General features: G+C 43.6%; 1 protein-coding gene across 7 annotated transcripts; it reads right to left on the reverse strand.

Moving 5' to 3' along the window:
• Positions 1 to 129: 129 nt before the first annotated feature.
• On the reverse strand, positions 130 to 26309 carry add2 (adducin 2 (beta)). 7 transcript variants are annotated; one of them, XM_020636384.3, is made up of 15 exons: positions 26046 to 26309; positions 16518 to 16710; positions 16053 to 16194; positions 14012 to 14163; positions 13744 to 13824; positions 12300 to 12449; positions 11979 to 12122; positions 11596 to 11694; positions 10396 to 10572; positions 8548 to 8793; positions 7063 to 7179; positions 6874 to 6960; positions 6647 to 6773; positions 4219 to 4290; positions 130 to 1441 (listed from the first exon to the last, which is right to left on the reverse strand). In XM_020636384.3, exons 2-15 carry the CDS (start codon positions 16662 to 16664, stop codon positions 1185 to 1187), a joined length of 1998 nt encoding a protein of 665 aa, XP_020492040.1. In that variant the 5' UTR covers positions 16665 to 16710; positions 26046 to 26309; the 3' UTR covers positions 130 to 1184. The 7 variants fall into 7 exon arrangements, with proteins under 7 accessions (XP_020492040.1, XP_020492041.1, XP_020492038.1 ...); XM_020636385.3 differs by having other exon boundaries at positions 4219 to 4287; positions 26046 to 26308; XM_020636382.3 differs by having other exon boundaries at positions 130 to 1444; positions 26046 to 26308.
• Between the last annotated feature and the right edge of the window lie 1682 nt (positions 26310 to 27991).

A 27991-nucleotide genomic window follows, 5' to 3' on the forward strand; every position in this document is an offset into this window, starting at 1 on the left:
GAGGGCTGACTCTACCAACTGAGCCACAGAAACTTTTCACAGCCGCCCCTTTTCTCCACAATGCATCTTTAACATTTGATCAAATTATAGAGGAGGACAAAGCAAAAAAAACAAAACTGAACATCGAGCTGGTTTTAAATCAAAGTTGATCTTTAATGACTGATACATGGGAACCTTGAAACACTCACATAATACATCCTAATGTCAAATAAATAAATTCAAAACCATGAGCAAAACATCGCACATCAGCATTTTTTTTTGCTAACAGCTACTTAAAACAGAAAATAAATATTACAACTGTTAAGAGGTATTTTGCATACACACGTACATTTCAAAGAAAACGAGAAAAAAGTGGAATGTTTAGTACCGTCATACCTTCGTTTACGGGGAGAAACTGCATCGGCAAGCAAGAGATTTGTTATGCATCTTCGTTTTTTTTTAGTGGCTTTCAGAGCGAATTGTTTTGTTTTTATGGCTAGCCAGTATATTCCCCTGCTCTCATTTTTTCATTGTTCATCCCTGCTGTAGTAATTTCAATAGGCTGATAGTTTAACACCGAACCAGCATTCAGAGGAGCTATGAGTTTATCTCTACACAAACTGTGCTCGCACATAGTAGGCAACACCTGCAACACCTAGAACCAAGTCGTGACTACAGAGGAAGGATGTCTATGATGATCAACAAATGCAATGTACTAAAATGTAAATATACATGTGGTTAAGTGCCTATACATGGTAGAAGGGTGCATCATTTAACGAGATGTTCTGACTGTGACTTGTGGATAAAAAATAAAACGGTATGAAACGAGTGTAACCCGAGTGTTAAGAGAAAAGCAACGTGTGTGACCGTCTACACGTTGAAGTTAGGTAATGGTAGTTTGATAGCACAGCAGGTGAAAATAAGACGTGAGTAGTTCAGGGACACCGTGTTTTGTTTGTGTGACGAGACGTGGAGTGTCGAAACGAAGCATCAGACCTCAGTGAAAGAATCTGTGAAAGAGATGATTAGTGTTTGTAACCTGCAGAGATGTAACCACTGATGTTACAGTCAAATGTTTTTAGAACGCCGCGTGCGTGTGAACGACGGTGTTTGAATGCATCTGATGTGGTGAACTCATCCGTCACACACTAACAAATGTTTCACAGGAGGTTTATTTCACCGAGGTCTGTGTCGACCGCGCCCCCTCAGGTCTCCGCTTTCTCCTTCTGCTTTTTGCTCTTTTTCAGGAACGACGGAGGCTTGAACTTCTTCTTCTTCTTGGACGGGGACTTGGAGGGAGAGCCCTCAGGCGTGCCGCCTTGCAGTTTAGCGGGCGGAGCTGCCGGCGTGGAGGACGTGTCGTTGGTCGAGAGGGCCTTCATCCCTTTCTCCAGCTCTTCCGTCGTCTGCTTCTCCTCCTCGCCTCCGTTCTGTATGGCTGGAGAGTCGGGTTTTGCCTCTTCTGCTAAAGCAGGAAAAAAAGAAGAACAGATATTTAGTGGAAAAAAAAACATCAGCTGGAGCTGCGACACTACATGCAAGGAATGTCAGAGCAGATGAACATGATGCTTTATGATAAGCGGGTTGCCAAACTGTTTCTTTGTACTCACTATTGAGACAAGACAAAAACACTTGAAGTGTGCCCTATATGAAGGAGTGTCAGAACAGATACAGAGAACAGAAACAGAGAACAAAAACAGAGAACAGATACAGAGAACAGAAACAGAGAACAGATACAGAGAACAGATACAGAGAACAGAAACAGAGAACAAATACAGAGAACAGAAACAGAGAACAGAAACAGAGAACAGATGCAGAGAACAGAAACAGAGAACAGAAACAGAGAACAGATACAGAGAACAGATACAGAGAACAGATACAGAGAACAGAAACAGAGAACAGATGCAGAGAACAGAAACAGAGAACAGAGAACAGAAACAGAGAACAGATACAGAGAACAGAAACAGATACAGAGAACAAATACAGAGCACAGATACAGATACACAGAACAGAAACAGAGAACAGATACAGAGAACAGAAACAGAGAACAGATACAGATACAGAGAACAGAAACAGAGAACAGAAACAGAGAACAGATACAGAGAACAGATACAGAGAACAGATACAGAGAACAGAAACAGAGAACAGAAACAGAAACAGAGAACAGATACAGAGAACAGAAACAGAGAACAGATACAGATACAGAGAACAGAAACAGAGAACAGAAACAGAGAACAGATACAGAGAACAGATACAGAGAACAGATACAGAGAACAGAGAACAGAAAACAGAAACAGAGAACAGAGAACAGAAACAGAGAACAGAAACAGAACAGATACAGAAACTGAGAACAGAAACAGCGTGAATAATGACAGATGGATTTCACTTCAGAGGGTTGAAAAACAGTGACTGAGACAAAAGGCTCGTAAAGACATTCTGGCTCATCATGAAATCTGTGCATGCATTTATCTTCTTGCTCTATTCGGGGTCATGTGTCTTGCTAGCAAAGCTTCTTGAACATTAGAGGTTGTTAGTGCCATTAGCTGAATCTGCGTCAGTCAAATGATGCTTTATGACACAGATATCAACATCACACATGCAGACAAAACCTGAAAGCAGCTGGGAGGATCGTTTGGGCCTCGTGGTTAAAATACCACCTCTCATCTCTTATGCAGAGAGACTCACAAATGATCTACTTATGGTGTATTAATGGAGGGAGAAACCATCGGCTCTCGGGCTAATGGATTAGAAAATGTTTAAACTCGCTCCTAAGACTTCAGTGCTGCAGCAGATCCAGCAGGGCAGCTTGGAAAGTTTAATTTTGCAAAAAAAACTTTTGCTCAAACAACTTTTTCTGTAAAAGGAGTAAAATCCTGGAACTAGCTACATAATAACTTGAAGTGAACACCCAATATACCAAGTGGGACAAACTTTTACAAAGCTTGTGACAAATTTTCATTTTTCAGAAACGTTTTTAGGTTTTATAAAACTTGAAAAGAAAAAAATCTTGCACACTACTCACTACCAGTGTATTAAAAAATAATATCCCAATGTTTCGGTCCCTCTGAACCTTCATCAAGTGTGTTCCATTTTATAAAAACAACATGAGGAGGTGTAATACAAGAGGAGGTGTAACACGTGAGGAGGTGTAACACATGAAGAGGTGTAATACAAGAGGAGGTGTAACACATGAGGAGGTGTAACACATGAAGAGGTGTAATACAAGAGGAGGTATAACACAAGATGAGGTGTAACACATGAGGAGGAGGTGTAACACATGAGGAGGTATAACACATGAGGAGGTGTAATACAAGAGGAGGTGTAACACATGAGGAGGAGGTGTAACACATGAGGAGGTATAACACATGAAGAGGTGTAATACAAGAGGAGGTGTAACACATGAGGAGGTGTAACACATGAAGAGGTGTAATACAAGAGGAGGTATAACACAAGATGAGGTGTAACACATGAGGAGGAGGTGTAACACATGAGGAGGTATAACACATGAGGAGGTGTAATACAAGAGGAGGTGTAACACATGAGGAGGTGTAACACATGAGGAGGTGTAACACAAGAGGAGGTGTAACACATGAAGAGGTGTAATACAAGAGGAGGTGTAACACATGAGGAGGAGGTGTAACACATGAGGAGGTGTAAGAAGAGGAGGTATAACACATGAGGAGGTATAACACATGAGGAGGTGTAATACAAGAGGAGGTGTAACACATGAGGAGGTGTAACACATGAGGAGGTATAACACAAGAGGAGGTGTAACACATGAGGAGGTGTAACACATGAGGAGGTGTAACACATGAGGAGGTATAACACAAGAGGAGGTGTAACACATGAGGAGGTGTAACACATGAGGAGGAGGTGTAACACATGAGGAGGTGTAACACATGAGGAGGTGTAACACAAGAGGAGGTGTAACACATGAGGAGGTGTAACACAAGAGGAGGTATAACACATGAGGAGGTGTAACACAAGAGGAGGTATAACACATGAGGAGGTGTAACACATGAGGAGGTGTAACACAAGAGGAGGTATAACACATGAGGAGGTGTAACACAAGAGGAGGTGTAACACATGAGGAGGTGTAACACAAGAGGAGGTGTAACACATGAGGAGGTGTAACACATGAGGAGGTGTAACACAAGAGGAGGTGTAACACATGCTGGTATGAGCGCTGCGTGCGAGGCGAGCAGGGCAGACAGTCAGCGCCGCTCTGCAAAGCCTCACCTGAGAGGGGAGGGCCCTTTGTGGGGGAGGTAGCAGGGGGAGACTCCTTGTCACTAGCCACCTCCTCCCCTACTTGTACAAACACAGACACACAGACACAGTGAGGGCTCGGCTGTGCAAGAAGTTAGGTTAGTGACACACAAAGAAGTGAACAGACAGTCGTGGGTGACATTTTTTTTTTCCAGAAGGAGGCTGTGTGTCGCATTTAGAGCCTCAGAATGACCATCAGTATGTTTTTAATCAATCCAATCACATTTATTATTATTATTATTTATTATTCTTACATCGCCCAAATCAAAACAAATCTTATCTTAATTTACAAAAAAAACAGGACTAGACTGCTCTCTTTGTTGTTTACTTACAGTCACAGATCAGAATTTGAATATAATTTTTGTACTGTCTCAAGCAGTGAGTACTTTACTTGCTGTGTGCTTTTATTTTGAAATAAAGTAAGGCCCTTCCTGTAGATGGAAGGTTAGGACATGAAGTTAAGCACAGAAACTGGAAGTGGTTAGGGATCCCAAACTGAGGTCAAACAGCTTAAAGGAACGGTAACAAAGGTCAATGTGTGATGTCATAAGGTCAATGTGTGATGTCATAAGGTCAATGTGTGATGTCATAAGGTCAATGTGTGATGTCATAAGGTGGATATTACTTTGGACTCGTCAGCTGAGCTGTCTGAGAGTTTATTAAAGTGAAATGAGACATTCAAAGATGCAGCAGGGTCCTTCTTTTACATCACTGAGACTACAGAGAGACACTGAGGAGGAATATCTACGGTGAGCCTGAAGGGACAAAATAACCTGAGATTAATTGTGATTAACTAGTTAATGCTGACAGCTCTGATTTTGAAGTCTGTTTTTGCATCTTAATCTCTTTTTGACCATGTAATAAAAATTAACGTGGAGTAAGTTTATTTTGAAAAGGCGGCAATCATCGGGATTTAAATGCTTCACACAGCTTCCTTCAGGAAGGTCAGAAGAAAGTAGGCATTATCAGTGAAAGTGAGTCATCAAGTGATACACTATATGTCCAAAAGTTTGCAGAGAGCCTTATATAACAACATTGAAAAACGACAGTCAAGACATGAATGGATTATGAAAAAACAGATGTTTTAGTGAGCAACATCTCAAACAAGTCTTTTAAGCTTTGAAGTTCCTCCTTAACCTCAGGTCATTTATGGCTATCTGCCAAAAAGTGCAGATGACAATAAGTCTGCATGGCCAGGGTGACCGGGACTGTCCTGCTCCGTGTTCTGAGTCCCCACAAATAGCTATGAAATGTCCCAGTTTTAACCAACCAAAACAACACACCATGCTAACAACACAATCAATCTTGATGTTTCGGTTATTGCTTAGCTTCAAAATAAGGCTTGTAGCTGACCTGATTGACAGGCGGGCGCCGTGTAACGGTTTGTCAGGAGGTTTAAAACCCGCCTCAGCTCCAGCAGTCATTCACAGGATCTGCTGCATGACCGTCAAGAAAAGCGCTGGCTGTGCGCTCGGGAGTGTTTGCATGAAGCGTTTCTGCGCTCAGAAGAAAAGCACTGCGCGTCCCTCTTGTCTCTATGACAACAGTCTGTTGACAACGACCGCTGTATGACCGACACTGCTCCGTTACTTTTTACTGCATGTTTTTTATTTTAGGGGAATATCATACATTTAGAAAAGAGCACTGGTGACGTCATCAGTGCCTTTCTGAAAAGTTGAAAGATTTTCAACTTGAGCGCTCGGTACAGTTGCTCAAAAAATGGTGGAGCACTTGGAATAAAAGACGTTGGGCACTGCGCTTTTTCTCCAGGTGGCTGTTAACTGCAGCGACAGCTCTCTACTCACTTAAAACAATTGACGCTGCCACTTAATTAAAAAAAAAAAAAAAAGAAGCTAGGTAGACACGGAACTCTCCTGGAGCTCTTTGGAGAACGCTGACTTCCCGTTTAGCATGGCAGCTCGGCTACCTGTCGATACACAGCAGGTCCTGTTAGCATGATAAGCTAGGCTAGCTAAGCAACGGCCACAACCATGGGATTGATTAACACATGATCAGACCAATCAGTGTTGAGCTTTTTTAGTGATGTTTCTCTATTGGTTTAGATAGCAGCAGCCTTACCAACGACATTGATTGACATACAGACAGTTCAGTGTTGTTAGCATGATGTGTTGTGGTTGGTTAAACCGGGACAGGGACTGATTACAACCGGGACGTATTAGTGCTTTATAGATATTTGTGGGGACTCGAGATACGGAGCTCGGGACGTATGGTCACTCTGTGAATGACATATTTGGTAACCAAATGATTCATCTGAATGCAACTTTACTCTAATTCTGCTTTGAGGATAACTCCTGTTCAAGAATAAACAGAAATCTGCTGTGAACAAATACAACTCATGGAGTTAATAAAGTCAGCTGAGTGTATCTGAAGGTCATACCGTCGGTCCCTCCATCCTGCTTCCTCTGCACCTCCTTGCGATACTCCTCCAGCTCATGGTCTGTCAGCTGGTTGAAGGGGTTTGGAGGTTCAGGCTCCGGAGGAAGTTTCGGCGGGCTGACTGGAGACTGTACGACAAGAAGAGACACAAAATCACGGCATTGACTCTTCAGCCAAAGAGAAGGGATGGAGAGGAGGGAAATAAAGGAGAGTGAGGCTGCAGTTTACCGGAGGACTGTCCACTGTTATTACGCTAGCGAGGACTTGGGACTGTGGTCCGGCTGTCTTCATGTCCTGACGATTTTGCTGTCGGATCTATGAAGAGGAACAAAGTATTTGGTAACATCTCTGATGCATGTTAAAGTACACACACACGGCACAGAAAGGGACTGTGGGGTACAGAAGCAGAGGCCACACCTTGTTCCGTGCCTCGATGACCTCTTGAGGGTTGGTGAAAAGAGGCACAAACTGGTTTGGGGTCTCGATCTTGATGGATGTACTGCCGGCCTGGGTCACCTCTTCTGCTTTCAACCACTAACACGAGAAAACAAAGGACAAAACAACATGTCAATATCCATTTTTAATATTAGAAACTACCTTTTTAAATGTTTATCAAGGCCATGAGTACGGAGGATTATGTCTGGGTTTTGCAGAATTGAAGTTACTTGCTCGATTAAAAAACTATTCGTTGTCTTTTTCTTCATGCAGCCTTGACATGTCATTTGTCCACCAGAGGGCAGACTCTGCACTGCAGCAGTCATAAAATAGAGCAGTGGGCTTTCCCCTGCAATGCAGAGAAGAGGAGAGAGAGGAGGGTGGGAGGGACTGAGGGGGCGAGTTAAGCTCCTCCCACTGATGTAAGGCAACCAGGCTCATGTTGTTTTTGTCTCCATGAGGACTCATCGCTGCAGCTCTGCTTCATCCTTTCTCCAAAGAGCACAAAACAAACACTCTGTACATCAACCTCTGCACAAATCAAAAAGCTCTGGTGGATTCTACATTAAATGAAACAGATTTCTGTGTAAAACATCAGAGAGACGGCGAGTTAATTACTCTGTCACCAAGTCTCCTCCACGCACAGGTCATAATTCTTAAAATAGCTCCACACATTTGGATGAGTTAAGCCTTTTTCCTCCTCATAGCTCATTAATCTCTCCTGCTAGTTTTTAGCCCTCTGCTCTCCAGCTTCTTTAAATATCCTTTAAAGGACTGAGCAACTTTTTGATCCAGTAGATGTCACCCTTGAGCACCAGCATGAAACCAAAACAAACTGCTGTTTGACCACACCTCCTCCACACTGAAGCCTCCGCTCTCCTACAGAGACACACCTCAAACCCTTCTCCACTCCCGTTCACACGAATGAGTCAAGCACAACTGCACAAAATTGCCCTTGGCTCACCTGTGTCCTGCATTGTTGTGTTAGCATGCTCATGTTAGCACTCTTTAGTTAGCTTGTAGCTTCACATTACATGTAAACTGACACAGAATGATCGTGATCTAAAAACTCTTACTAACATCCAAATAATCAGTGAGTATGTTCTTCTTCTTCTCTCTAGTTCTTGACTAAAACAGCTTTTATACACAAGGGGAGGAGCCGGCCGTCCCGTCCATGTAAACACGGCTCTGACAACAACACAGCCAGTGGGACTCGAGCTTCTCCCTCATTGTAGACAGTCATGACTCAGAGACACATTTACACAGGAGACACTGGATGTATGATTTATTAATCGGTAGACTACCTTCTGCTACCTCTTGTAGCAAGAATCATCTAGGTCACAACTTCCATGTCACATTATCTGCTACATCAGAGGGAACAATGGACGTCAGGACTGCTCTGTAACCTTCTTTCTCCTTGACTCAATCTGTTAGGTAAATCTAAAGTGAAGGCACCCGGAGGCTCACAGTGGTGCGGTGTCCCGGGCTGGCCTGCTCCTGGTTGACTTTTTGGTAGGTGTTCGGGGTGTTGAGCCATCGGGTCCTCTCCTGCTGCTGGCGTTGAGCAAACGGGTGCTGCCTCAGAGCTGGGTGGACCCCGTCGTCATCAAACTGGTGAAAAGCCGTGGCGGTTGCGGGCACTTCGACCTCCCTCCTCGTCCGCGACCGCTCGAGCAGCACAGGGAAACGGTAGGCGTAGCCTGTACGATAGCCCTGAAATACACGAGGAGAAAGACATTTTAGGATTCACACATCACCTCGCTCCGTCTTCAATAACCACCCTGAAAAATATAACAAGACCTGTTTTTATCAACTGCTGTGTTTTAAAGGAGTTTAAACTAGGGCTGTCAATAATAACTAGTTAATCACGATTCATCTCTTGGTAATTTGTCCCTTTAGGCTCACCGTAGATAGTCCTCCGCAGTTAAAGGAGAGTTCATGTTCTCTCTCATTTGCAATTGAATTAAACATGAAACCAGGTTAATGCATCATTACACCATTTTATACCCTCCATATATCTTCATAGAAAGTTGATCTACTCAGTGAGATATTGACATTATGGGTGGTAGGTGAGTTTCTTTAATAAAGTGGAGGAGGAGTGGTAACAGACGCAGCTTCCACAGTGAGCGGGTTGGATGAAGAGGAGCAGCTCACACACCTCCTGCAGTTTGTGAGAATCAGCAAATCTCCCACACACATCAAGGGGGAGTTAAAAACATTTTAGACTGACGCACTTAGAATTTAAGAAAATCTCATTATCTCACTGACACATTCATTAAATCGTGTTTTATGAAGTCAGGGTGAGGCTGAGACATCACCGTTTATACCCCTAGTAGTAGTGTTGTAGTCAAGACCACACTAACCGAGACCAGGATAACAGAGACCAGAGGGCTCCGAGACCCAGACAAGACCAAGACCAAGGCAGGGCAAGACCGAGACATTTAGGGACTGAGACCAAGTCGAGACAGCACCAAGACCACAATATGGTCCAACGTGACCTCTTCTGCCCAATAAAAAAAAACCTCTTCTATGTATCAGCAGTTAGATGGGGCAGCTGTGGCTCAGCCTCTACCATCAGTGTGTGAATGTGTATGAATGGATGAGGTAATACTGATGGACTCTTTACTCAGCAGCCTCTACCATCAGTGTGTGAATGTGTATGAATGGATGAGTTAATACTGATGGACTCTTTACTCAGCAGCCTCTACCATCAGTGTGTGAATGTGTATGAATGGATGAGTTAATACTGATGGACTCTTTACTCAGCAGCCTCTACCATCAGTGTGTGAATGTGTATGAATGGATGAGTTAATACTGATGGACTCTTTACACAGCAGCCTCTACCATCAGTGTGTGAATGTGTGACCTGCAGTGTCAAATATCTTTTCCATTTACCTAGTATTAGCTTGCCAGCATTAAATTGATGTGAGACAACAAATACACATCAGCTAATGGCAACGGTGCGTGACACATTATTAGCTGATGGGCCGACGTTTGTCAGCAGGGTCAATATTGGACCGTAAGGATGTTCAACCGGTACATCAGTGCATCCATAGTCATTTTAGGAAAAACTCACACTAGGCAATCCGCACCATGCCTTAGCAAGCTTGACCCCCAAAGTCCAGTCTAACTAAAATGACTCAATAAAGCATGAGACAGGAGACTAGGCCTAGTGTGAGTGCGCCCTTAAAGGACTCAAGAAAGCTTATGAGCAACCATGACATACTGTAACTGTGTTTACACTAATCTGTGTCAAGTGAATTAAACTCAATTATCACTGTATTCATATCTGTGTTTAGTAACACTAAGACGTACCAAGTTATCCAGAGTTCTCATGAGGGCTTCGAACTCATGCTCCCCAATGCGGCTCTTGTGCAGCGGTCCAAAGGTGGAGCCGGCCCAGCCCACGGTGCCGGCTATGTTGGGTTTATGGATGGTCCGGTCCAACAGGATCAGGTTATTCTCACCGCCGGCACTGCACAAAGCCGTCGTCTGCAGACAAGATAAACCAGATTTAGAACCTCAGCTTCACTTGATTCAAGTTAAAGGAGCCGTATGTAACTCTGACACCTAGTGGTTAAAATAGGTACTGCAGTCTAAATTCTAAACATTGTAGAGAGCTGTCTCCCCCCCTCCTCTCTAGTGTTGATGCTCATGCAGATTGTCATGTGGTGGACACTGAAGCTTCAGTGTTTATCCAGCTCTGCATGGGTCTGTAAACCTTTCTGTTGTCTAACCTCTCTCCATTTTTCAAAAGCATCTCCAATATTGATCCTAGTTTGAGCACGTTTCTGCTCGTGGAGCTTATTAGAAACATGCAGAGGCTTTTTAGGTCGGGTACAATCACTTCTATCTGAACCACTTCTCTTGACCGCTTCCATCGCTGCAACACCTGTTGACCTGATAACTGCTCTCATATCTGGAAAACTGAGGGGCGTCCAAAACGGCCGTGTGGGTGTGTCTTAAAAGCGCCTACCTTCTCTGGTCCAAACAAATCCAGAGCATTCAGGAGCAGAATCTAAAGTTAGAAGGAGGACATACTGGCTGCTGCATTGTTGTCAGAGAAGTCAGCACTTCAACATAGCATGTTTCCTTAATGTCTGATCAGATAGTAAGATACCTTTATCATTTCACTCTCTACACATCTCACTGATTGGACCTTTAAATAAAGCTGCTTTGAGGTTATAACCAGCCAAGTGAACCTTGACCTAACAGACTGTGGTGTAAAGGATCGATGACCTTCCCCACGGGCCTGAGTTGGTCCTGAAGGATTACTGCAGTGTCTCTTGGCATGCCACTCGTCTGTATGGTGATGTACTGCAGTGCAGAGCTGCTGGCTGTGTTACAGTGACAGGGCTGCAAGAGAAGGGCGACTGCCCAGGTGTATCTACACTATGTCCCACTCGCACTCTCCTACAGTCACATGCAGGGGTAGCACTTTGTCTCCAGTACCTCAGCTGTTGGTCCCTAGAGACTGTATGTGTTTTAGTGTGTGTGTGTGTGTGTGTGTTGTACCTGGATCTGGCAGGCAGCCTGGATGTGATAGATGGTGTAGAAGGCCTCTTCAACAGACTCCCCCAGAGCCACAATGCCGTGATTCCTCAGCACCAGAACCTACACATCATGAAACCAACATTAACATGGACACAAAAACATCTTTATAAACTTTCATCTTTATAAAGGAGAGGGCACAATAAGACCCGCCCCCCAAAGTTCAGCCATTTAGCAGCAGGAGCTCCAATAATTAACTTAGAGCAAGATCTCGTCCCCTCATGCCTTTACCTATATCCACTCTCCACCCTCAAGGGAGGCACAGGAGCTACTAACTGCTGACTCGGGGTGATGATATCGGAGCTTTAGGTTTGTGAAGTCTTTTGTTCCCTCTGCAGTGTGCTCACCTTACAGGTCGGCCCAAGGCTCTTCTGCAGCTCCACTCTGTCCTCCTCCTCCTCCATGACTCCGTTGTAGTCGTAGTAAGCTACATCACCAACCAGCAGAGCCTCATGGGAGAGAGGCAGGAGGCCGCACTTCATCGCAGACACCTGGAGACAGTTACCAGTCAGTAATTACGTTATTGTTTATCTTCCATATTTTAGATTTCTTGTATGATAAGGGGTTACAAAGTGTGGATTGAATCCCTCGTTCTTCCAAATGTAACTGGATTTCACTGGCTAACGCCAACCTCTCTCCGCCGGCCTCGTGGCCCCGCGCCGACTCACCGCAGCTGTGGCCGGTGTGTGGAGGTGAAGCAGACAGCGGACATCGGGCCGGGCCGAGTAGATGGCTGAGTGTAGGCTGAACTTCTCCGTGTCCACGCCGAGGTTGGTGCTGCCTTTCTCCACCACTTCCCCCAGGATGTTCACCTTCACCTGGAAACCAAACAGGACTTTTTAAACTGTTCTTATGCCACTTTTAACCCCCGAGTGTTCACAAAGCTCCTGGTTTTTAAGAGAGAGCCAAGAGTGAACTTTTTGGAAACATTGTCGACTTCTGTTTAGTTTGAAATCTTAGCCTCGTCTGCAGCTTTTACATGCAGTTTTCAACATGACTAACTTATCACAGGTGTGGGTGGCCTTTAATAAAGCTACATCTGTCTACAGGTGAAGGTGGTCTGCTGTGTTTTTTATTTATTAATTTGTTATTGGGTGCAACAGAGTGACAAACTGGTGACATATACATAACAAATGAGGCACAAAAAAACAAACAAACAAGGTCAGGACAACAACTCCTAAACACAGTAAAAGAAAAAAAAATGCTGCTGTGTTTTGAGAGATTCCAATGTCTGAGTGCCTGCTCTGTGTTTTCCTGTGAGCACAAATGGTTAAATGGTAAATGGACTTGAGCTTGTATATTTCTTTTCTAGTCTCCTGACTACTCAAAGCTCTACTTATCCATTCACAGACTGCTTACAAGTAGTGAGACCATCAGAAGTAACTAACCCCATTCATACACATTTATACCGCCCAGGGACACATTGGACATGTTGCTGCAGGAGCCGGGGATCGAACCCTCCCACCTCAAAGCCCACCTTCCTGTTGAGAGACGACGACGCTAACAACTGAACCACAGCCGCACAGAAACATTCATGATCTGTGTGTGTGAGTGGGAAGTGACCTGCAAATGGCTGCATTGACTACATTACTATAACATCAAATGTTCTGCAAATACATAAAGGGTGTGAAATCAAAAAAAAAATGTATACAAGAAAACAACAATACCAAAATGCCAAAATTCAGCCATCTCGATGGAAGTGCTCAAGGCCTGAAGAAACGCTGAGGGAAATCTGCAGCCTTTTTTTTTTTTCTTCTTTTGCAATTGTTTTCTGTGTTTGGGTGTTCTTGACTTTGCAGCGTGTTTTATGTTCATGTAGATAATTTGGCTCTCTTCAGCTTTTTTTTACTTGCGGTGTACTTTGTTGCATTCGCTCACTACTATTGCACATCCATCCATTATGGCTGCCTGCCAGATCCCATCCAATGTATGTTAGGAATGATAGGTGTTAATGGGGAACATTTTTGTTGATTTGATTATGGGGAATTTAAAGCAGCTTTCCAACCTGGATTGAACACCAATTGAAAACTAAGATACCTAATCTTATATTATCACATTTGAACTGTGTCACATGCGGCCCAGTTCTCTCTCTCCTTTGATTTATTTACTCACCAGACTGGATCCGGACACCTCGCTGTAGGCCAGCCCGTCTGGAAGCACCAGGAAGTGTTCCTGCTCTTTGCTAACACGCAGCTGTCAGGGAGGAGGAAGGACATCGGTTAAGATCATCATTTGATGACTGACGCTGATTTTATGAATCGCTCTGATGACCATCAGCCAATGCACTGATGTGGTCTGTTCAGTCAGGATGTGTCCTGCCTCAGAAAGTAAGAATCAAAAAAGGATTTATGGAGGAGTTTAATTTGAAAGTGAAACTAACAGTCAGGCATGTGTGGCTGATCTGCACCCAGCCGAAGAGGTCGAACAGGCGGTGGGTGCTGGCCAGCTTGCAGCGCATCAGCCTCTCTCCCTTCACCATGCTGCCAGGCTCCCAGCCGTGCAGGTCGTTGATGGGCGTCACCATCATCATGTCTGTGTTAGCAAGAGAAACAAGAAGACAAGCTCAGAGTGAGTGCAGCGAGGAGGACGGTGTGTGAACTGATTTATGATCAACTTTTCCTCTACACCATTGTATCATATCTCTACAAACCAGCCCCTCTCCTTAAATGGGCAGAAAGATTGCTATGGATACATGGACATACTGTAGGTAAACGTATTGCATCTCTTTAGATCACAGTGAAGAAGATGGTTAGACACTAGAGCTCGACCGATTAATCGTTAAGCCGATAATACCGGCCGATATTTGCATATCAAGTGACTATCAGTATCGGCTAATTTTATCTCTGATATGCGGCGTAATAGAGATTTATTCACCAGTCAAAAAGCATTTCATTTGAGTTTCATTGTATAACACGAGCAGTTCTCTGTCACCAGCAGAGGGCGCTGTATAGATTACAACAAACATGATCACTCTCCAGAGTGTCGAGTGGTGATGCACATACTGTAAATGATCAGTTCAGTTACTTTCCAGTTGAGTGACCATCTTGTCCAAGTGTTTAATAACTGCATCTGAGAGATCAACACAATATACGTGTATATCTATATCTATTTATCTCTACAGATCGAACATAGATCTATGGAAGATATCGGCCGGTATATCGGTTTCGGCTTTTTCTCTCCCCAGAATATCAATATTGATATCCGCCCCCAAAAATCCCATATCAGTCGAACCCTATTACTGCAAACAATCGAAATCTTAGTTAATACATGTGTCGTCTTTCTCGTCAAAGCTTCTCATTGTACGAATTACAAGCCACACTTGACAAATCCAATCAAATCCTTTTTTTAAGTTATAACGAGGGGGGAAATAAAGGCCTAGATTGCTTTGAATGAGTGAAGAATCTGCTAATAGGACAAGCAAAGTTTTACTTCTAATAATTTTTCATGCACATTGACACATATTTACTTAATACAACATTTCAGGCCTTTTTGTTGGCTTGTAAAATCTCAAAATATTTTATCGTTTATCTCGACTTGCCAGGTAAAGGTGGCTCATTTAAAGCAAAGAAATATGCTTTTAAAGGTTCATTTTGGGGCTTTTTTACGCCTTTATTAGAAAGACAGGACAAGGGATAGAGTCAGAAAGTGGGAGAGAGAGAGTGGGGGGTGACCTGCGGGAAAGGAGCCACAGATCAGATTTAAGACCCGGGCCGCCTGCCTGGAGGACAACAGCCTCCGTACCAACCACTAGGCTTCCCGGCGCCCCCAATTAAGATATTTATACTAAAAATTAGATAACTACACTTGCTAAGAAGTCGTTTTTGCAGTGCTGCGCCATAGTGGATTATCTAGGCCAACCATCCATACAACAGATGAGGTCGCCTTTCTCCAGGTGAGTTCAGACATGCAAAGTGGATTACAGAGGTGAAGGGATGCTTTGCAGTAACGCACACACACACACACAATGGTTCAACCTCCTTTATGATCCCAATTACTGCATGTATGTAGAACACAATGTAAACATTTTTAAAAGCAAACTCAAGACCTACCTTTTTAGTAGAGCTTTTAACTAAATCTCATTTTATAGTTTTATTACATTTTGAACCTCCTGTGTTTCCTCATTTAGAATAAATGATAGCGTTTCCTCATTACGTTTCTTATTTAGTTATTTAGACCTTAGTTTTTGGATTGTGGGATAGGGGTGGGGGAGTCATGTTGTTGCTGTTTGATTAAATGTTGATGTAAAGCACTTTGTGATGCATTTGTTGTATGAAAAGTGCTGAACAAATAAAGTTTGATTGATTGATTGATTGATTGATTGATTGATTGATTGATTGATTGATTGATTGATTGATTGATTGATTGATTGATTGATTGATGTATAGAAGCGATGAGGCGCAGGGACGGACGTGTGTACGTACTGGATGGGGAGACGGGCAGGGCGGCCGGAGAGCCATGCGAGGCCATGAAATCAGCCAGCTGTCTCAGCGCCCAGAGGTTGGACGAGCTGCCGCCCTTCTTCATCTGCTCCTGGATCAGCACATCCAGCTCCTCCCTGAATGACTGTGCAAAAAAAACACACACAAACACAGTATACGTTTTATAGTATCAACACAAACACATACACTACACACGCTCACAAGAGTCAGACACTCTCTACTCTCCTTTCACTTCATGGTCACCTTGTCCACTTCACACACTACTTCCTCAGCATAATGTATCCTCACTGGAGCCCTCTCCCATATGCAGAGAAACACACAGTCATGCTGTCATTTGAGAACGGATAAAGGATAGGGAAGGAAGGATAATGTGAGGAGGTTACCACGTCTAGAGGGAAGGAGCGGGAGACGATAAATCATTCACACAGAGACTAGCAGACATCTCACCGGACTCTGCAGGAGGCTGGAGATGCGTTTCTTGTGCTGGGGTCCGGAGCCGGGCGTGGAGTGCTGAGGAGACGGGAGGCTCTCGGGGAACCCATCGCTGGGGCTGCGCTGCACCGGGGTGCTTTTCGGGGTGGGAGACTTGCTCATCTTCTACTCTTTTGGGGACTTACAACCAAGAAGCAGCGGGGGAAAGCTGTGAAGAAAGAAGTAGGCATGTTAGCAATGCTGCTGAGAGAGCACTTTATTCTGCCATCACAATCAAATCAAAGTGACTCATGCTCATTCATATCGCTCCATCTCTACTGATCTCTCTTCCTCTGTCTCTTCCCACATGGGGATCAGCTGATTCAGGGCATTTACTCTCAAGTATTAAACCAACCACATTTCACCACGACCACTTTCAACCAATCATCCTGCTGCTGACAAACTCTCAGTTTGTTTTCCTCTCTGCTCCGTCATTTTGCTGATCCAGCATGGATTGTTTGTGACCCTCTTCCATCTAAATCACTGTTTCTAACAAGCGGTCCATCCACCCATCCATCCATCATCCATCCATCATCCATCCATCATCCATCCATCCACCCATCCATCCACCCATCATCCATCCATCATCCATCCATCCATCCATCCATCCACCCATCATCCATCATCCATCCATCATCCATCCATCCATCCATCATCCATCCATTCATTACTTCATCTATCCATCATCCATCCATCCATCCATCCATTACTTCATCCATCCATCCATCCATCCATTACTTCATCCATCCATCCATCATCCATCCATCCATCCATCCATTACTTCATCCATCATCCATCCATCCATCATCCATCCATCCATCATCTATCCATGCATCCATCCATTAATAATCCATCCATCCATTACTTCATCCATCCATCATCCATCCATGCATCCATCCATCAATAATCTATCCATCCATTACTTCATCCATCCATCCAGCCATGACCTAAACCATCAATATAATTATTGTCCTCTTATTTTAAAGTGTGTGTAAATTATGAAGCCACAACCAGCAGTTGGTTAGCTTAGCTTAGCACAACAACTGGAGTCAGGGAGGAAACAGCTATGAGGGAGGATTAAAAAAAAAAAACATCTTAAACTTTTAAGTGTGGTTCTGTACCATGACACGTTTTGGCCTGAGGACTAGTACCTTCACAGAGCATAATAAACCGCACACAGGCCCAAAACACATGAAACGATTGTTAACTGGACTCACTCTTTCTTCTGACCTTGTGGTCTTCTGACTAATGAAAGTCAGAAGACTAACACTAACACTGCAGGTCACATCTACACATTCACACGCTGATGGTAGAGGCTGCTGAGTAAAGAGTCCATCAGTATTAACTCATCCATTCATACACATTCACACACTGATGGTAGAGGCTGCTGAGTAAAGAGTCCATCAGTATTAACTCATCCATTCATACACATTCACACACTGATGGTAGAGACTGCTGAGTAAAGAGTCCATCGGTTGAGAAATGACAGACTCCAGAGTCTAGATGCCTGATGTTGTCCAACAAATCAACCGACCATGCTTTCACAGAACACAACAAGCCACTAACAAATCACTGATCTCTCTTTTGCCATGGTGATCCCTTTTTTTCATCCCAGACTTATTTTGAAACGAAAATCTTAACCAGGTACGGCATCAAGTGAGCATGCAAAGGAGGTTAAATGTAAAGTGTCTCAGTAATGGGTCGGGTAAGATGGACAGAAATAACAGAATGAATCCTGCGAGGATTAAATAAAGACGAGGCTTATCCCAATGAACAGAAGTGCAGGAAGCAGAATATTTATGGTTCTTTCTGAGCCTGTGCTCACAAGAGTTCTGCAAAGTGGCCCAGAGGTTGTCAGCATCTATGGAGCTAACCAGCACAGACGATGGATCAAATACCAGCTGTCAGTTTAATCAATAAGCTCAGTCGTGTAGAAATCAACTCCAACAAATCCTTTTGTATCGTGCATTAACATGAAAGCCGAGTCTCCTCCTGCAGGTACAAAAATAAACATCATGTCGGACTACACATTGAGCCGGGAGTTCTGTTTCTATTCAAACGGCAGCATTAAGATGAAATAACCTACCCTCACATTAAGGAGGCCGTATCCCTCAGGGCAGCGGCTGGTGGAAATGCAGAGTTAAAGCAAATGGAGCATTAGCAGTAAGAGCTCCCGTGCAGCCGGCGGCGTCACAACCACAGACAGGAAGTCAGCTCGGGATACAGCTCGGTAATTGGAGAAAGAGTCAAGAGTTACCGTAAAAGATGTTTCTGAAAAGAGATGGCCCCACCCCGAACCAACCTCCTCAACTCCACATGCATACACACACACACACACACACACACACACACACACACACACACACACACACACACACACACACACTGCTGCAGGGGGCAGATAAGGTCCCACACACACCACACCCTCTCTCCTGTTCTACATCGTCTCAATGACTCCAACATGGCTCACTTCACATCAGGACAACAAACTCAGTTATAGGTTTAGAGCAGGTAGGTAAACACCACCTGAGGCCGAGGGATGGACAAACTTTAATCACTGATTTCACTTGTATCTGTTAATTTTTATGCCCCGCCCCTTTCTCCCTCCTGAGTGTCTGTGTTGACGTTCCTCTGTCGTCTGATGTGATCTTTTGTGCAGCAGAACGGGCCCCAGCTGTAAACCAGTGTTCATGTTACTTTGAATAATAATAATTTTTAATAAAAACTTAAAAATGAACATAAAAAATATGCAACATGAGGTAACATCGTTCAATATTTCTCTATAAAGTTTGATAAATTAATATCTAAGAGATCATTTTAAGAGGGGTTGGGAGTCACCTGAGGCCCCACGATACTTGAGTCACAATTCAATATCAATGCGATTTGAAACTTTTTAAGCTGCATATTATGTCCACAAAATTAAACAAAACCAAGACCTGTTCAGTCTCAGTCTATTCATCTCACTTCAGTCTTTTTATTTCTACACAGTGAGAGTCAAGCCCACAGACGGACCAACACTGTGATGAAAGTAAAACCCTGTAAAGGCTGCATGCTCCTCACAATCTGATCTGATGGTATCTCACTCTTAATGAACTGAACTGAACACAAACATGTACGGATGACTGGACAACTGCAGGAAACAATGCAACTTGTTCAAAATGAACCATGCATCCCCTTCAGCAATTACAAATTAAAAAAGCTGTTTGCTACTTATACTTATACTGATACTGATACTTGGCGGCCATTAGACGGTTTAATATCGGCATGCAAAATATCACGATACTATACTGTATACATTTTTCCACAACCTCTGATGTTAACTATATTGTTTATTTTTGGATTGTTATTTATCTGGTATTCCTTCAGGGCTGCATGGTGATGCAGTTGTTAGCGCAGTTTCTGGTCTGAACTCCTGTCAGACGGGGAGTCTGACAGGAGCCTCTCTGTGGGGAGTCTGCATCTTTATGAAAAAGCTAAAGACCCAACTCTTTATGATGATAATGATGATGGTAATGACGATGGTTTTTGTTTGATAACGGCGACTTATAAGATGGTTTCTATACTGATTAGAATACACCATTTAAGTTTCATTTTGTAGTTCTTTCCCCAGTGTTTCCTGTTTTAGTTTGTAGTTCTTTCCCCAGTGTTTCCTGTTTTAGTCTGTAGTTCTTTCCCCAGTGTTTCCTGACTTATTTTGTAGTTCTTTCCCCAGTGTCTCCTGTTTTAGTTTGTCGTTCTTTCCCCAGTTTTTCCTGTTTTAGTCTGTAGTTCTTTCCCCTGTGTTTCCTGACTTATTTTGTAGTTCTTTCCCCAGTGTCTCCTGTTTTATTTTGTAGTTCTTTCCCCAGTGTTTCCTGTTTTATTTTGTAGTTCTTTCCCCAGTGTTTCCTGTCTGGTGTTACTGTCTCCCTTGACTGATTTCAGCCTCAAACATTTAAGAGGATCACTCCAGCAGCAGAAAATAAAGTGCCATCACATCCTCTGGAATGAGACGAGCTGACAGATGACTAAACCTTTAATGGACCTTCTGGATAAAGTGCACCATATCCAGAGGTCAGAAGCCCCCGGGTCTCACATCTCATCACATATTTAAACACATTCAACACTATACGGACTACTATACAATACAGAAAACACACAAAGATGTTTCCCTCAGCTTCAGGTGTTTGATTTTATTTCTCTCTCTCTCTCACTCTCTCTCTCTCTCTCTCTCTCTCTTCCTCTCTCCCTCGCTCGCTCTCTCTCCCTCTATCTCTCTGTCTCTCTCTCTCTCCCTCTCTCGCTCTCTCCCTCTATCTCTCCTCTCTCTCTCTGTCTCTCTCTCTCTCCCCCTCTCTCTCACCCTCCCTCTCTCCCTCGATCTCTCTGGCTCTCTCTCTCTCCCCCTCTTTCTCTCTCACCCTCCCTCTCTCCCTCGCTCGCTCTCTCTCCCTCTATCTCTCTGTCTCTCTCTCTCCCTCTATCTCTCTGTCTCTGTCTCGCCCTCTCTCTCGCTCGCTCTCTCTCCCTCTACTTCTCTGTCTCTCTCCCCCTCTCTCTCTCTATCTCTCTCTCTCTCTCTCTCTCTGTGGGGGTATAGATGGGGGCTTCCACTCAATCCTCCATCACACTGTGATAAAGGCAGAGCATGCTGCATCATCATTTTACTAAAACTCTCCTCGTCTATTGGAGCTGGGTTTGAACCAGAAGTGCTCAATCAGAAATTCAGTAACGCTAAAGCCGTTCAACAAATATTTTTCTGGAGTTGGATCCTTCAGAAGAACACAAGGATTGACCGATCTGATGCTCAGCTTTGCACCGAGATCTTTGGATAAAAAAAGAGAGATGTCAAGGTTCACATCAGTACTCTGAAAAATTAATCACAATACTGTTTTTTAATTAGCAGAGGGCGCTATCTTTTAGCCGTCGTTATCATGGAAGCTGTAGAGCAAGATTTAGAAATTGAGGACGCACCAACGTCTATTAAATCGGAGGTGTGGACAGAGAACTACACAAATAGCACAACCAACATGATGCAGCATTTAATCCACACCACAACGAGAAGGTGTCTTCATCTGTCTTCAGTCTCATTTTGTAAAATAAATCGTGAGAGAATCGTATAGTGAATTGAGTGAATCGTTACGTCCCTTGTGAGCATGAATTTGTTTGATGCACATCAGTCCCTCACGTTTTCCCTCTTCTGTAAACAACTCCCCCCCCCCCCCCCCCCTCTCTCTCGGTGGTCTCTGCAGGTCTGAGCACTCACATCCAGCTGAGAGGCAGATGGGTTTGAGTAATGACCTGAGTAGCTCCTGATTGATTTCCCTCGTCTTCCCTTTCATGAGCTTGATGTCATTACGGCCCGTTAGTGGATCACATTCAGATGATGAGACAGCTCCAGGACGATCAAGTCTCTCTACACGCAGGTTTCCAACACGGGACAACAGTGAACATTTAAAATTATACTAATAATAAAGTTTATTTAAAAAGCACTTATCTAAACAAAGGTTACAAAGTACTTTACAGAACATTAAACCCTGAGACTAAAAACAAGAATGTAGCTATAAAACAAGAAGACAGAGAGAATTAAACAGAAACTACTCAAACAAGTTGGCTAATGTTAAAATAAGTCCTCAAAAGAGATTTAAAGACGACGACTGATGGAGTTCGTCTGAGATCCTCAGGTCGTTTTAAAGCCGAGGAGCTCAAGCATCAAACGCTCGGCCTTCTTTTGGTTTAAGAGTACATTTGAAGATACTTCACTGTAAAAACAGCTTTTTGAATGAGTGTGTATGTGTACACAAACTACAGGATTTTGCACTCCCACATTGGCTTCATTTTTCAAGACCAGATTTTGCCTCTTGGTCCCGAGTCCCCAAAAATATCTATTAAACACTAGTATGATCCGGTTTTGAACAGTCCCTGTCCATACAGCATGCTAACAACACTGATTTGTCTGTATAAGGCCGTTGCTGTTTTTACCGATAGAAAAACATCACTGATGCACCCCAGGTCAAAGTTCAACACTGATTGGTCTGTTCAAGTGTCAATCAATCTCAGGGTTTATCATGCTAACAGGACCTGCTGCATAACCACAGGTAGGCTAGCTTGTCATGCTAACAAGACCTGCTGAGTAACGACAGGTAGGCTAGCTTATCATGCTAACAGGACCATCTACGTAATGACAGGTAGCCTAGCTTATCATGCTAACAGGACCTGCTACATAACAACAGGTAGCCTAGCTTATCATGCTAACAGGACCTGCTACGTAACAACAGGTAGCCTATCTTATCATGCTAACAGGACCTGCTGAGTAACGACAGGTAGCCTAGCTTATCATGCTAACAGGACCTGCTGTGTAATGACACGTAGGTGAGCTGTCATACTGAAAAAGAAGTCAGCGTTCTCCAAAGAGCTCCAGGAGAGCTACAGCTTCCTTCCAAAAGAACCAGCCAATGAATATCCTGCGTTTTGCACACATTGCAAGTTTCCAATTTCATTGACCTGCAATGGAAACGCTGACATACAGCACCAGATTAAAATAAGGACAAACCAATTGGTGGAGGCCGGAGGTTGCTCTGATACGATCAACTTCAGGAAGAAAACATCGCTGACAACCAACTTAAAGGAGCTGCTCAGGAGGAAACCTTTACCTACCACATCGTGTGATCAGTGCAGGACACTGATCTGTGGATCCATATATGTGGGTTAGTGGTCAAATTAAAGTGTCCCGATATGGAGGTTTGAAAATATGTCCACCTTATCTTGGAGCCGTTATCGTCAAATAGCAGCTCATTCATCAGCGATGGATCCTGATCTACGATGATAACATCATCTTTTTAATAATAATAACGACCTTTATTTATAGAGCACTTTCCAAAATTAACCTACAAAGGACTTTCAGAGGACAGCAATAATAAAGCCAATGTAAACACAGGCAGGTCATGGAATAATAAACAAGGCAAAGATTAAGAAATCAAAAACATTTATAAAATTATTGTAAATTAATTTTAAATGTAAAATTGAACTAAAACCAGGAAATGCTCGTGGGTAAAAGTGTGTCTTAAGAAGTGATGTAACAGAGATGACTGACTCAGCTGACTTGATCTCCTCGGGTAAGGTTGTTCCACGGTTTTGGAGTTTTTACAGCGAATGCTCTGCCCCGCTTTGGTTTCTATATCAGAAGACCTCTGCCTCTGGGATCTCAACGTACGAGTCGGCTCATAAGGTACTTAAATGTCTGTCATGTAGCTGGGAGAAAGGCTTTCAAAGTAATCAGTAGTCCAGCCTTAGGTTCACCCACAGAAGAGGAAGCCGTGATGACATGTAGATATCACACGAGGGAGGTCAAGCTGTTTCAGACGCTGTACAGTAGAAGTGAACACGTTTCCTCTTAACACGGATTGAGCTGAGTGCTTTGCAGAAATGCTGCATGCACAGGAGGAAATGCATTAATGCATAAATGATGTAGAGCTAGAATACATTTTGTTGACTGTGCAAAGTTATATTTCACTCACCACACCAGCTGCACCCCGGAGAACTGAGCTTCATTTAAATCTTAAAAGGTCACATATCTGCTAAATCCACTTGACCATGTTTTTCTAACGATGATATGTGTCTCTAGTCTTTCTACAAAACTATTATGAGAAGCAGCCATCCTCTTTTTCTCCGGATTTTAAAGGGGACATATCATGAAAAATCCTCTTCTTCAGTGTTATTGAACATATGTTTGTGTAACCTGAGTGTCTACTGATCCACAACATGTGAAATAAACCCATCCAGTCCTTTGTTTGTGGTCTGCATAAGTCTTACAACACAGAGAAAAATGCTCTGTTTCAAATGTGCTCTCCTTGTGATGTCACAGTGGAATTCTGGTAAAAATAAAATAAAAAAGCCCCTCCCCTCTCCTGATATCTCCACCCATGGACTCCACCCCCAGACTAGAACAAAACTTTTGAGCAGGTCCGCCATTTTTATTCTCACTACAGAGGAGTGATGTCTACTGGGAAAACTCAGGGGCGGGGGTCATTACATTTAAAGAGACACACACACCAAAACGGAGCGTTCTGAGAGAGCTGGTTTATACAGGGTCACAAACCTCTTCTGGTGCTTGATTCATGTTATATTTTGACCAAAGCACAGCACAGATGTTTCATTTAGACCACAGGGGACTGTTGGAAAAGGTGGAGGAGGGGGAGAATATGTCCCCTTTAAATCTAGACCGGTCAAGACCACCACTGAGAGGCTATTATTCCACGTCATTACTGTGACTAGAAGGAAAACGCCCTCTTTCTAAAAAGAATAAATAACTTCTAGTCATTCATAATGTGAGTGACACGCCCACTGCACACAAGATGATGATTTTTCTGTGATATTTATGCTCTTGGTCTTGACTCGGTCTCGGAGCACTCTGGTCCCGGTTAGTGTGGTTTTGACTACAACACTCTTAATAAGGAATAGTTTACTCAAAATGAATCATTATGTTGTTTTCCCAGTCTGTTGGAATCTTACAGAATCTGCTCCTCTTTGGGGTTAATGTTAGTTTCATAACAATCCTCCCCTCCCTTAAGTCAAGCAGAGGGAGTTGAGTGTTAATGTGCAAATATAAAAGGTTCATTTGTTAGGTGAACTGAAGAGGAGAGTGTGTCTTCAGGCAGCACTACAACTATAGTAACGGGTCCCTGCGGGCCTATTTCCCGGGCCTTGACTTTCACATCATCGTCTATCCTAACCCAACAGCTGAGACTCAGAGGGACTCCATGATTGGCTCTCTGCCTGCCATTGTGCTGCTGTGGGGGAATCAAATCTTCCTCGACTCCCTAAACACCCTGTGCCACATGGGGGGAGGAGGGAGAGACACAAGCTTGATTATTGATCACAGTCATGTATGTGCAGCTTGTGTATTCTGCAGCGCCACATTTCAATGTGAAAGCACAATGCAGTTTTTTAAGGTTGTTGTTGTTTCTTTTGTTAGCATCCTCTGGCGGCTCGCGGCTCTGCATGGCTGCCTAGCAACACAGCCTCAGCACCAGCAGCGCGAGGATCCGCTAATGGCCACCCAGCAACATGCAGAGGACAGCAGCGACGACATATCACTGCGCGACTTTCCTCTTTGTAAAAAAAAACAAAAAACCATAACACATCGGTAGGCTGCACCAGCTAGAATGAGCTCCTGTTAAATAAACGAAAAGCCATCACTGGATTGTTATTAAGCGAGATTAGACCCATCATGGCTTTAGCACACACCAGGCTCTGAACACACAACACAGTCTGCTCATACGGGACCTCAGAGGCACAATAAAGCGATTTTGAGAGGCTGCTGTGCAACGAACAACTAAAACGAGTTTAATATTTTTAATAGAATCACAGACTAAATCCTTTGCGCAGAAAGCCGTGATGCCCCGTATGAACAACGACATGACTGTAAACATCAGACACAGACATCATGCTACGCCCAGCAATTTCTCCAAGACCGCTTGTTCCACTCTGAGACACAAATATCAGGATGCATTGTAGGCTCCTCACCTCAGTGCATCCTCAGGACGGTGTCCTCTGCGTGGGTGCGGCACACCCACTGCCCACGAAGCGCCCTCAGAATCAGCAGCTGTGGTAAAAAAAATCAAAGCTGTGCTCCCCAACACCACGTTTCCTTTGTCGGATGTTTCAGGGCCTCAGCTGATACCAAGTCAATGGATCCTGATGTGTTTCATCCCCTCTGTGCGCCCTGGACCAGCCCACTGCCACGCCTGCCTGTCCACGGTCTGACACACACACACCCCCCCCTCCCCAAAAAGGCCCCCGCTCGTGGCAATATAGGATTCAATCTTAGGTAGCACGTGGGGTTTTTGAGTTTGTGAGGAACACGCGCAGCTTGTGTGGATTCCGGTTTGTCCTTAAATGTTTTTTTTTCTAGGCCCAGTTCAAGTCGGACTGTTAACTGCAACGCATCAAGCAGGCGCCACCTTGCTGGTCGAATGGTGAACAGCATGTTAACAATAAAATGTAAGGCAAATGTGTAGGCTGCAGCACATCTCACCTACAATGTGCTTCACACAAAGACATTAAAAGCATCATGACAAAGAGGAATAGATACAATAAAAGAAGAAAATAATCCAACCTTTGACAATCACAGAGATGAATAAATATGAAGATATGTCAAAGAAATACAGAAATCTGACATTAAGCACAAATAAGAAATGAAAATTCTAAATATAAGAATAAACTAATTTTGACTGGAATGATGTTATCCGCTCTGAGTGTCTGTCAGTGTCACAGAGTCTAATCTTACCGACGGACACCTGCTGGTTTTACCTGATCCAAATACCCACTTCCTGAGGATTTGGGCTCACAGTTTGCTCTGTCTGTGTTTGAAGGTCTGTCAATAAAAGTGAACAATTGCTATTGCTAAGTAATCGGCTCTGAAGTCGCTGACATGGATACTACAGCAGCATGCTCAAGGGGCTTTCCTGAACCTGTGTCAAAATGGATAGAAATGGATTCTGTTCAAAGATCCACCTCAGAACGTCTACCTGAGGATTCAGGCTCACAGTTTGCACCGTCTGTGTCGAGTCACAGCTCACAGACAGGCTCAGATACCCTGCTGATTAAATGTTAATGCAACATTATTATTATAATCAAGTTGTAGAATGAGATGCTGTCAGAGGTCCATTCAGCATGATTGTTGCTTCTAGTTTTGACGCCTTGATTTGATTGAACATGATTAAGACCTGACTAAACATTTGAAAACAAACAGTTAAAGGAAAAATATGTAACTCTGACACCTAGTGTTTAAAATAGGTACTGCAGTCTAAATTCTAAATTTTGCTGTCTGCCCCCCCTCCTCTAGAGTCGATGCTCTCACAGGTCACCATGTGGTGGACTCTGAAGCTTCAGTGTTTATCCAGCTCTGCATGGGTCTGTAAACCTTTCTGTGTTCTAACCTCTCTCCATTTTTCAAAAGCATCTCCAATATTGATCCTAGTTTGAGCACGTTTCTGCTCGTGGAGCTTATTAGAAACATGCAGAGGCTTTTTAGGTCGGGTACAATCACTTCTATCTGAACCACTTCTCTTGACCGCTTCCATCGCTGCAACACCTGTTGACCTGATAACTGCTCTCATATCTGACAAACAGAGGGCCGTTCAAAACGGCCGTGTAGGGTGTGTCTTAAAACCACCTACCTTCTCTGGTCCAAACAAATCCAGAGCATTCAGGAGCAGAATCTGAAGTTAGAAGGAGGACATACTGGCTGCTGCATTGTTGTCAGAGAAGCCAGTCCTCTATCTGGCTCTGTGTGTGGAAAATAGTTTTGACTGTGTTCTGAAAAATTTAAGTTTCCTTTGTTTAAGCATTTATTTAGTTCATGTTTTATTTACTGTGTTTTGTTTAATTTGCATATGTTTCAATGGTGCCACTTCTGAATTGTGACTACACACTGAGGCTTCTGTCAGACTGGGATTCAAACCAGGAAC

The sequence above is a fragment of the Labrus bergylta genome, chromosome 2 (assembly GCF_963930695.1).
Source record: "Labrus bergylta chromosome 2, fLabBer1.1, whole genome shotgun sequence".
NCBI classification, from domain to species: Eukaryota; Metazoa; Chordata; class Actinopteri; order Labriformes; family Labridae; genus Labrus; species Labrus bergylta.

Coding starts and splice junctions, on each gene's coding strand:
- add2 (XM_020636382.3), bottom strand. CDS start 16,664: ATGAGCAAGTCTCCCACCCCGAAAAGCACCCCGGTGCAGCGCAGCCCC. Junction 12,450..13,743: donor AGGTGTCCGGATCCAGTCTG/GTGAGTAAATAA, acceptor TTTGGTTTCCAG/GTGAAGGTGAACATCCTGGG. Junction 6,774..6,873: donor TAACAGTGGACAGTCCTCCG/GTAAACTGCAGC, acceptor CTTGTCGTACAG/TCTCCAGTCAGCCCGCCGAA.